The sequence below is a fragment of the Macadamia integrifolia genome, chromosome 11 (genome assembly GCF_013358625.1).
Source record: "Macadamia integrifolia cultivar HAES 741 chromosome 11, SCU_Mint_v3, whole genome shotgun sequence".
Taxonomy (NCBI): domain Eukaryota; kingdom Viridiplantae; phylum Streptophyta; class Magnoliopsida; order Proteales; family Proteaceae; genus Macadamia; species Macadamia integrifolia.
Genome location: NC_056567.1, coordinates 31,265,161 through 31,276,692, shown reverse-complemented (window position 1 = coordinate 31,276,692; position 11,532 = coordinate 31,265,161). Strand labels below are relative to the sequence as shown.

Sequence of the window (11,532 nt, the reverse complement as noted above, 5' to 3'; positions counted from 1 at the left end):
TATTTAGATATATAGGCGGTGTGAAGTCTATGAGATTAACAAAACCCTTTCTCCTCCCCACGACTTTTCTTTATCGCCTTCGCCTACCTTGCTTGTTTGCTGACATAAACTTTTTCAGTGTCTTTCTTTTCCAATTTTTTACATGTCATGTTCTTGTATTTATTTATGTGGCTAATCGAAGTCTTAATCCTGCCTTAGATTTATTATGATTTTTTTTAATACTCTTATTTAAAAGGATACTTTATCACACCCTCCAACAAAAACAAAAAAGTTATTTGTTTTGACCTCAAAGTCCACGACGCTAATGAATGAAACTCGTGTGGATGATATCATTCTTTGTCCTATCATTGATATGAAGTATAGATTCTCCTTTTTCCAGTTTACACATATCTATCCTCGGTGAGACTAGCATAACAACCCATCGTCATGATCTCCACTTAAATAAAAAATACACACATGGAGAATCGAACCCACAATGCGTACGACAGGATTCAATCTCACAACCTCCTCCCTTGGATGCCGACTCCACAAGTTGAAGCTACCACCACTAGGCTATCCTAGTGTTCATCTAAAAATTCAAATACTCTTCATTCAAAAAGAGATTAATTTACTTGAGGAAATCATAAAAAGGTTTTAGATCATGGTATTGGCCCCCGTATCAGTCGTTGTCAATACAGATTCTCTCGAGTTTGTTATGCTGAAAGTTTGGTGTTGGTTTGGGCCTAGTCTCCCTGAATTCTTGGGTTGAACAGGCCCTTTTGCGTCTTTATAATTCTCATATTCCCTTCCCCCGCCCCAACCCCAACCCCAACCCCAACCCCAACCCCTTAAGGTCCTCACCCACAACTTTTTTTTTTCTTCTAATAAATTGATATTCCCTATGAAAAATAAAATCCGTAAATGCTTTTGTGGCACTCATCACGGAGACAAAAATGATGGGTGATCTTACCTTTCTTCCAAAATCTTTCAATGGGCTTTTAGATGATAACTCATACATTATTTCTTGGAAAATTTTTCTTAAGTCAGTGGCTGAATGATAGAACGGTTCAGATGTGACCCTTATTATTTCCCACCTAACTCTCCCCCTTATTGTACATTCTCAATGGCCTACGGGATTCACATTCACCGTGAGTTTAGGAAAACTTGGTCCTTATTTCTTTTCATTCACTTGGAGTTAGGTTTTATTTTTTTCCTAAAGTGATTTTTTTTTTTCTTTTCACTCATGGTTAAGAGGGAATCTCTACATTTACACACATTTTTTTGAAATATTTAAGCCAACCCCGAGTTTAACTCATGATTACTTAATTGTGAGGTGTTGGTTTCTTCGCCTGTTGAGTTACCCCCAAGGTTACATCCACTCACATTGGTACTGTTGGATTGCATTAGGGAGGAGTAATTTCGACTCAGTCAATAGAGGCCGGGGTGTAATGATTACCCATTAAATCACAAGGTCACATCACTAGCGGGGAGGAAGTATTTGTGGGAGAAAAAAAAAATTGTGTGTGTGAAGTGTTGGGCTGTGTGTGTGTGTGTGGATCCAGAAATCCAATAGTAAGATCACATCACCAGTGGAAAAGGATTTTTTTAAGAATGCGTATATGTGTCTGTCATTTTCACTCATTTTTTTGGGCTTTCCAAGCAGTAACATCTGGAATCAGAGCTTAGAAAATCAGTAGGCTCCTACTTCCCAAAGCCCATGGGCTAAATAAGATAATAATTGGCAGGCTTGGGTCAGAAAGCCAAAACCTGGGCTGATCCAAAGAGTTTCAGTCCCTAATTCTAGACTTTTGTAACCTTAAACATAAGCTGAAGAAGACCCAGGAAAAGTGAATGGGGATGGTTTTTGTACATGGTGGCATAAACATGGAATTGGTTCATGGTTGCACTTAATTTTGCCAAGTGGCAGTTCAGATAGGTTGAAACTTTGTCCATAGGTCGACCCCAAGGTCCTTCTCTCATTGGTTAAATTTTAGAACGAATTCAAATTTGCCAAGTGGTGGAACAGAGAATAGGGAAAAACAAAATAGACTACCAAAAAAGTACATGGCACTACCGTGGGGGAGATGAAATCAGATGGAAGGGTAAAATGGTAAATGTTTGATATGAGATCGAACTATTAGGGTTTGAAACCTTGGATTGGGATCTGAGTCAATCTTGCCTTGATTCTGATCCGGATTGAATCGAAATCATCAGGGTCGGTGGTGAAAAATCGGTCAGGATCAACCAAAAATTGCCCTAATCCTAGTTGCTGTATAAGGATCCGACGAGTCATATGAGCTAGAATCTGGATCAGCCTCGGCCAATTCCTATCCGATCGATCTGATCCCAAGCCTTGAAAACCTGTTTACCATAAAGAATTGAAGAAGAAAGGAAAGCCAAAAGTTGTTAGTTCAATAGCCCTTGCTTGAGGATGATATCTCCATTTGCTGGCCCAGTCAATCGGATTACTTGGACTACCCATCACTTGGCCCAAATTAAGAATCCAAGACCCGGGACTCTTTCAAGAACATCGCTTCCCTCATGCCATATATTTTGGATCTTGTGGCGTAGAAGGGAATTCAGGATTCTTTGAGTGAGGTCCAAGGATTGTTCTGCTAGTTAAGGGTGAGAGGACGCAAACCGGGAGTGCATGTACACATTAGCGCCCGTGATCAATGGGAAGACACATAGGCATCTTCAGCATGGGGCAGTGTGGTTTTTTTACACCTGCTGTACTTTGATGCAGGTGCACGCTATCAGGTAACGTTCTTTCTTCTACTAGCTAGATAAATATTTTTTCAAAGATTTCTGAAAATGACTTCACAGCCCATTGAGCTCATTTATCTGAGATTAATTTTTAGACCGAGTTTTCCTTCTCCGATGGTTGAGAATTACTATTTCAGAACTCCAATCAAAGCATCAAACTACGATAGCTGAAGAGATTCTCCTTTCACTCCCTTTGAAGGAAACTTCTGCCTTGACTTTGAAAGTTAGGGTAATCATTTAATCATTTTTTTCTTCCTTCTAGGGCTGTCATAGACTAGCTCATTTGCTTTGATTTGGGCTTTTGCCCTTTCTTCTTCTTTCCAACTTAATAAATTCAGATCTGGCTCCTCTCCAATGACTGCACCCTCCAACCACCCTCCAACAATTCATCCAAGAGTTAGGAGGGCTTGGTCACTCATCTCAACATCTATCAACACCTAGGGATACGTGTCCAAGCATTCCCAACCCTTAGATGGATCTTTGGAGGGTCGATGGTGTTGGAGAGGATCTTTTTCCAATAAATTCCTCCCTGAAAACCATAAACACCTTTAACTACAGCCCCAGGTGATCAGCCAACCTGCCAGATCTGGTGCTACTTACACTTTCCAAAGGCTTTAAAATACATGATATTCCTTTTTATGAACTCCAAAAATGGCTAAAACAGCAACAGCAGTAGAATAACAGATTTCAAGTATATTTCTGTCCATTTCACATCTGCCAATCTCAGTTATCAGTCTTAAATTATGTATGCAAATCAACTGATACAAAATTGACTAGTCAAATGTTTTGCCCTTGCTAAAAGCCTAAGACTGATTATACAAACCAGATAGAAAAAGATAAAAGAAACAAAGCCTCAAATCATTAGCATTGTTTCACCCCTCTCCTTGATGTCACACACCTATGGTACTGAGCCAGATAGACCTCGAACAGACGTCCAACGAGGAGTCTGGAAAGTGAAAAAACTGTTCAACAAAAGTCCATGGACATCTTATGTATTCTTCTTGCTATCAGAATGCGACAACCTTCGGTCGATTGATTGCAGCTGGTTCCGAAGGTTTTGGTTGTCCTCCAACAAGCGATCATATTCAAGAAGGAACCCTTCTGACTGCTTCTTCAGAGCCATTGCATTTGCTCCTCCAGCCCTGGCCTCTTTTGTCTTTGTCTCACATTCAGTTTCGAGGTGCTTTACCTTCTCCCTCAAGGTAGCAGCCTCATTCTCCAAAGCTTTCATTTCCTCTGAAGCCCCATTCTTCCCATCCTCAAAACTTCGGTTTTGCTTTTTCACGGCCTCCATGTCCTTCCTCAGCAAGCGCAGTTCCCTGATATAATTATGTAGTCTGTCTAACATCAATGCAAGGAACAGGGAGAATCCTGTGTGTAATTAACCCAACCAAGATCAGATGCACACATTTCAAGCAACAGTTATTAAGAAAATTGGGTTCTAGAAAATAAATTGAGCTTGAATTAGTGGAACAAAAAATTGTTGCAGATGCTGAACATCCAACAAGTGACTCCCACATATAAAGTTTATTGACAAGCCAAGCCATAAGCCAAAACTCAATGCCATGAGTGGCCTGCTTAGCCTCAGACACTGCAATGTGCTGCCAAAAACAAAAGAACTAAACCAAAAGGAAACAGATATAAATATGTAAAAAGAATTTCTTATTGTGCCGACTTTTTTTTATTCCGGCAGTTTGTGCATCTATTTGTTTAAGAGAGGTCAGACAAGAAACAGAAAGGGATTGTGGAATTTGCAAAGGAAATATTATCATAAGAGGGAAGAATAAACGACAATAAAAAAACAAGAAAACAGTGGCAAGAAATGAGATTATTCTCACTAGGATAGAAAAGTTACTGCTTCATAATCCACATCCTCAAAAAGGATAAACAGAGGCTCTATTGTCACTACTATGTCAACAAAATGTTCAGCACAAAAGATTCCCCATGCATAATTACAGTAATCAATTAACAACCCATGACCCCGAACAATTAAGCTGCTCCACATGGATAAAATAGAGGAGAGAAGGGGGTGGGGGGACCAGTTTACTCTGATTATGGCTCTATCCTCAGGTTCCAGGAAATGCTTAAATGCTTAATAGGAAATCAATAATGAAGTAATTTCTGTAAACTAAAGGTTGAGTGACATGGGTACAAAGATTAGACATGCCAGACCAGATATCACAGTGTATTGTGGACATTAAGTTGGCCACCTGGCCCACAACTGGCCCAGCCTGCAATTGGGGCTAAAAAAGGATTACGATCTTGCCAGTCTGCATTGGACTGTTGGATTTGTGAGGTATCGCATCCTAGCAGCACTACAACAGAGATAGAAGGTATAACATACTTCGAAGCAATCAATATCACCAACCCTTATATAAAATGTTGAATGCATTAACCTATGGAAGAGCAGTGCAGCAGCTATTAAGCTCTTTAGCTTATAGATTGACCAATTAGTTTAGTTATTTATATGCAATACTAGTCTTACTAAATCATATAGTTAACCAATACCAGATATCAAATGCATGAAATGATACATCCCCCCTCCCTCTTTGGAATTATAACTTAAAGACAGAACTGTCACCACCATGAGGGTATATTCCTGCCTCTTACCACATTGATTTGTGGCTGTGGTTACTAAGATTTGTAAGAATAATCAATTATTTTCAAGGAAATATTATGTGCGAATAGGTGGCTGCAAGAATGATGTTTTGGCATGAGTTGAAGGATTAGAACAAATTAGAGGAACCCAAGTGTTGTGTGAGCAGGATACCTTGATTCAGCCAATTACATGGATTGACCAGAAAAGCATTAGCAAGGTGAGACACTATGTCATTTGGTGAAAACCAAGAGATTCAAAACCAGGAGCATCAAATCAACCAAAAAGAACAAAAGACTTTCAAAAAAGAGAGTAAAAGAAAAATGCAATATTTTTTACACAAGACAGAATACATAAACAGAATCAAGGTCAAATTTAGAGAAAGATGGATGAAACTGTCAAAGACCTAAGAAGAGTATTTCTGGCCAAAAGGAAAAAAAAAAAAATCTATCAGTGCATTTAGTAATTGCAAAAGCTACTGCAAAGTGAAGAAGAAACAACTCAACATTGAAACTAGCAATAGTGCACATATATATTCTAAAATCTCACCGGAAATTGGGCCCGTGGAACAGGAGGATCATACTCAGCATGACAATATAATTGTCAATGCATAGCTACTTTTTGAGTTTTACTTTATACATTAGTTTGCTGATCTTCTCCTTGAAGAATACTGCTTCTCTTTTTATTTTCTTTTCTCCTTTTGCTTAGCTTTTTCCCCCCCTCTTTCCCTTTTACTTAGCTTTTATTTTCTCCTTTTTACTTGGGGAGTGGGGTGGGAGAAGCAGCAAAAGAAAAGGTATCATATTTTTAAGAGACTGTTCAAGGAAACTTGTCCCCTTGTTTGGATAAGTATTCAGGTAAACTTTTTATGTTAATCTTCCCATTCTTGTAGGTAGCAAGTATCCAATTTGAAGTCCCTCTCAAGCTCATTCATGTTTGCAGAAACTATTTGATCCATGGAAAACTGTCTCTCTTTGAGAAGAAAACATGAATCATAACTCCATCTAAATAGAACCTTTTTTTTTCCCTGTTCTTTTTGTTGAGGTTATGTGTTTTAAGGCTTGAACATCAAGAAACTTCTTTGGCTTTATCCAGATTTAAATGATATTTTTATAGCACCTGAACTACTTTTTCTACTATCTTCAAAATCAACTAGTGGTTACAGTTAATGTCTCATGCTCACATATAAAATTATAATATTTACATACCCCACCTTTAATCCTGTCTCCCTCTTCCTCCTTTATTTTTCCTAATCTTGTTTTTGCAGGTAATTACATACATATTCATCATACTTTTCTTGAATCATAACCATTTCCATTGGGTTGCACAAAGAATGCCAGTTTCATTCGCCCATTTCCGCCCATTTCCTATTTTATACAGGAAGGAAACACCGAGGAAGTGTTTATCTCATTAATACACATTCTTCAATTTGAAAAAAAAATCAAAATGGTTTCATTTCTCTTGAATAGGAACGGAAAATAAGTCTTAACAGATTCCTGGCATCTCCTTTCTTCCTTTTATTTATTTTAAGATCATAAAATTCAATCAACAGGAAAAGGTGAAAGGGAAGGGATCTACATTGTTCATAGTTACAATTTCAAATAAAGGGTGAATTTGATAGTTTCGTCCTGAAACCAAAACAAAGACGCTCATCATCACAACCAATTAGTCAACAGTATGAAAAAATATAACCCAAATCTGAAGCTGACGGCTCTTGGAAACAAGAAAACAAGAAAGTAGAAGAAATAGATCTATCAATTGAAAAGGACTTCCTGCCGACAGAACATTAATCATCCCCATCAGTAACACTTGCACATTACTCTGGAGTAAACCAAGATGGGGAGATTTCAACTGCAACACAAAAAAAAAAAAAAAAAAAAAAAAAAAAAAAAAAAAATCCAATAAATTCGATAAAGAAGTAAGAGAATTACCCATAAGAGACGCTTCCAGCAGATGCTTGGCCATAAGAACTTGATCAGTAGGATTAACGGCACCTTCATCCATGGTACGCTTCTGGATCTTCATCATGCTGTACACACTGGACAAGAAGACCACGAATACGGTCCCTCCAACAGTTTGCATCACCACTGGCCCCCGCCCTCGTTTCACCCGATCCAAACTTAAGATCGCCAACTTTCTCAGAGGGGTTTTAAACAATAGGATCAAAATCAGAGCCATCTCGGCAGTTATGACCGTAAAAAATAGCTGAATCATCTCGACGAACTGGTCTGCAACTTCGAAAACAGGGGAGAAACAGAGACCCACAAAATTCAAGGTCCAGACAAGAGAAGTAGACCAGAGAACAAGGTTCGATACTTGCGGAGCAGAGAAATGGAAGAAGATCGAGGAGAAGCAAGGAATAGAAGAGGAAGAGCGGAAGATTAATGAAAAGTGAGAAGGTTGAACTCTGCAATCTAAATTTTCATTTATTTCTTATTTGCTCTGCTTCCGCTTCAAGCCTTCTTTCAACTGCTCCTTTTTCTCGGAAAGAATTGAAGAAGATACTTATCCCAGCTAGGGTCCACCGTCCACGTTTATCCCAGACTCTGAACTAAAATACTAACCGTTCATCAGAAGTGATTAATCTTTTCGGTCGGACGGACAGAGATTTATAACGATAGAGGTCAAACAGAGAAAACCGTAACTAATGGAATCCTCAAGATAGGGATTGAATGCGCAGTGGTGGGAAAAGGATACCAGCCAAGCGATTCAGATTACTTTGATAAAGGTAAACAGAATGGGGGACCCATGGTATTTGGCGGGTCATTTACTAGACGTTGGGCTCCTATCCGTTTCCTTAATAGCAGTCTCTACGGTCCGAGAATGCAATGATTTATTTCGACGGTTTAGATGATGCATTTGGCATTCATCGACATGATCCAGATCCTCCTGCCAGAGAGACATCCAACGGCTGAGAGGACCCAGCGCCCATCAATCACATTTTTCTTTTGTTTTTATCGGCCAACTATTAAGCAACAAATGCTTTTTTCTATTTATGTTTGACTTTGTTTTTGGGCAGTGTCCGAATCTCTATTTATTGATATCAAATTGGTGTATCATTTTGATACTCTCATACCATGTAAATGTAAGATTTTCAATTGGGTGGGTTAGCATAGCCCAAGATTTATTTTTAAAATCAGTTTAGTGGTATTGACTACAAATGGAGTAAGTAGAAAAGATCCAATATTGATAAATGACCTTTATGGATATATTAGATTTTATTAGCACACCTTAATAGTATGAAATATATACGTGGACCTAAGATATTATTTCCTTAATGGAAAAGAAACCCTAATTTCATTACAGAGTTGGTTCCTACACTCACCCCTATAAATAGTTATCACTGGTCCATTAAGTGAATGACTACAGAAATCTAAAATAAAAAAGGGAAAGAGGATAGACCAGACCAACAACGATATTCGTGTTGCAACGAGAGATTGTTTTACTTCAATCATGGATTCAGGTATCCCGTTCATGTACCCATAGTAATTATATTACATGCTTATCTGATCTCCATGTGATGTATTGCACATATATTTTCTATCAATTGAAAATTACAAACACCCAACCGTATTGATCATAACATCTAAAGCGATATGAGACCAAACACGTTAAAGTGTTTATAAACTCACCGACTTAGGCTAAACAGTATGAAAGTGTGAAATGGAAATAACATGCAATAGTGATTATCATGTCTATTTCCAAATTGTTCATGGCTTAAAAACAAAATGAACTCCATGAAATAGATACCAAATATTTCATTAACTACAAACGTCTCTTAAACGCTCAAGCTTTGCTCAAGGAAACTCATTGAGACTGAGTTTAAATGTCCCAATACACTAGTACTAGACCTCAATCAATCGAGATTTAACAAGCGACTAGATGTATATGTATTGACTGGGACCTTGAATACTGAATGAGATAAATACACCACATATAACTTTAATTTTTTGAATGAGGCAAATAAACAAGTATATACATATAAGCAATTATCCATAATAAAGATGCATATATATTCTTGAGAACAATAATAATGCATCATAAACATAAAAACAAATTGAAAGTCAAATGCAACTGAATATATGAGCAAAAATCCCACCAATAAAATACATCAAAAGAACTAACAAGTCCTTTATCAGTGATATGCTCTTGTAAAACTTTTGGAATCAAGCCCTTAACTATTTAATAAATAGTTATTTTATCTGTAGTAATGTAGTTCTATAGAAATTTATGATTTATAAGTTTACTCTTACTGATCTTTAGATAAATCTATTTGATTCCTCCCTCTTTTCATAAAGAATTTTAGTTTGAACAAAATTAACAACCACTGACTTAGGAGGTACATCAATTCAAGATTAAAATCCATAATCATAATAGTCAAAGAAATATTAAAGGATTAGTTTTATTCCTCAAAATTGGAATCATTCAAGGTTTTAATAGAAAATAACTGGGAAGTTCAAGCTGACAAATATAACCATAGATATTTACTAAAATATACAATATATGCAAGAATATAAGGCATATTAACATCCCAACAATATAATTAAACCTGACTAATTGGGCTATTAATTAGATTTATCCCAGTATTGTTTTCAATAGCTGTAGGAAAAACACAACTAGAAAAAGATCCGACGTCATTGGGGTCACACCTGTGGTGGTAAGATCACCAATACGTAGTGAAATCTTTCACATACAAAGCAAGATGCTCGAAATAACACTACTCTGAAGATTCCATCACCTGTGGTGGCAAAACAAGAACCTCCAAAGCTATGAAGCCCAAAACGTCACCATCACACTATTAAGCAAAATAGACCAAATGAAGACTTATCTGTGGTGGCAAGAGCACATCGTTCACCATATGGTCTCCTTGACTACAACTCATACTGAATAGTCGATAGGGATTTCACAATCTCAACAAGTAGCCCACTATGTGGAAGCGTAATCACTGAAATTATGAAAACCTATAGACTTGGATTGCTACCAAATGCCCATGAATATAGATTTTGGTGTAAAAAAAATAAGATGAATTATTTCAACATGTAACTGACATATTTTCAACCTAAGCACTCACGAGCAACCCATTGTAAACCCTAATAGTCAATAATGCAACACCATAATTTAACAGTTATCAAAGTGAATATATTTTTAGTATGACAGTTGTGTACTTCTGGCCATTACTATAAATAAAAAAAAAATCTAAATATGATAATTTTTAATAATGATAATATACTAAATATGATAGTTCATAATATTTATTTATGATAGCAAAATACATGAAATATATTACCTTATTCAAAATGCATTAGATATAAGAAGTTATATACGAGTATGGATTTTTAGGCTTAAATGACTTTAATATCTAATATAAATATTTATGTATAAACTTTAAAGTCAATCACAATAAAGCCCTATAATTTCTTTAAGTCAAAAATTCGCTGGTTAACTTATAGACCAAAACAACAATAAACTTATTATTAATCAAAATATCACAAGTGTATTGTTTAAGTAATATTTATTTGAATTTATATGTCATATGTGTATTTGTAATAAAGTGTAATTTTATTGAAAATTCATTGAAATAAAATAAATATATTGTACTTGAATGATTTAAATGAGTACATTGAAGTTTTAGTAGCTTATTGGTATAAAGCCTATGAAGTTGTTTACACTTACTATAGATTTAAACTTATATTATCCTTATTTTTTAAGGGTTTATTATTGTTTTGATCTATAATTTAGCTAGTGAATTTTTTACTTAAAGAAATTATAAGGCTTTATTATGATTGAATTTAAAGTTTATAAGCAAATACTTGTATTAGTTTATAGATAAATATTTGTAATTTTCATTCGGACCAATGTATTTGATTTAAGGCGCACTCTATTCAACATTGTTTTTGTTTGTGGTCACATTCAGATTATCTGAATCAGAGAGTCGTTTTAAATAAATTTTAAAATTTAAAACTTGTGACATATGCTGCCCAAGTAGAAGATTGTAAGATTTTTAATTATGTGGACTAACATAGACCAAGATTTGTTTTCAAAATCAGTTTAGTGGTGTTGACTACAGATAGAGTAAGCAGAAAAGATCCAATAGTGATAAGTGACATCTATGAAGATATTGAATTTTATTAGCACACCTTAATGGTATGAAATATATACTATTATGTTTGGACCTAAAGTATTATTTATTT

At 36.1% G+C, this 11,532-nt stretch overlaps 1 protein-coding gene across 1 annotated transcript; it reads right to left on the bottom strand.

Annotated features, from left to right (window-relative positions):
* Window positions 1-3,418: 3,418 nt before the first annotated feature.
* On the bottom strand, window positions 3,419-7,830 carry LOC122094246 (B-cell receptor-associated protein 31-like). Its single transcript, XM_042664987.1, has 2 exons — window positions 7,273-7,830; window positions 3,419-4,116 (listed from the first exon to the last, which is right to left on the bottom strand). The coding sequence occupies exons 1-2, from the start codon at window positions 7,553-7,555 to the stop codon at window positions 3,734-3,736; spliced, it is 666 nt and encodes a 221-aa protein (XP_042520921.1). The 5' UTR covers window positions 7,556-7,830; the 3' UTR covers window positions 3,419-3,733.
* Window positions 7,831-11,532: the final 3,702 nt, after the last annotated feature.

Bases quoted from the DNA above. Each gene is read 5' to 3' on its own strand.
- LOC122094246 (XM_042664987.1), bottom strand. From the start codon at position 7,555: ATGATTCAGCTATTTTTTACGGTCATAACTGCCGAGATGGCTCTGATT. The intron at 4,117-7,272 runs GTAATTCTCTTA...AATTACACACAG, and splicing joins GCTGGAAGCGTCTCTTATGG to GATTCTCCCTGTTCCTTGCA.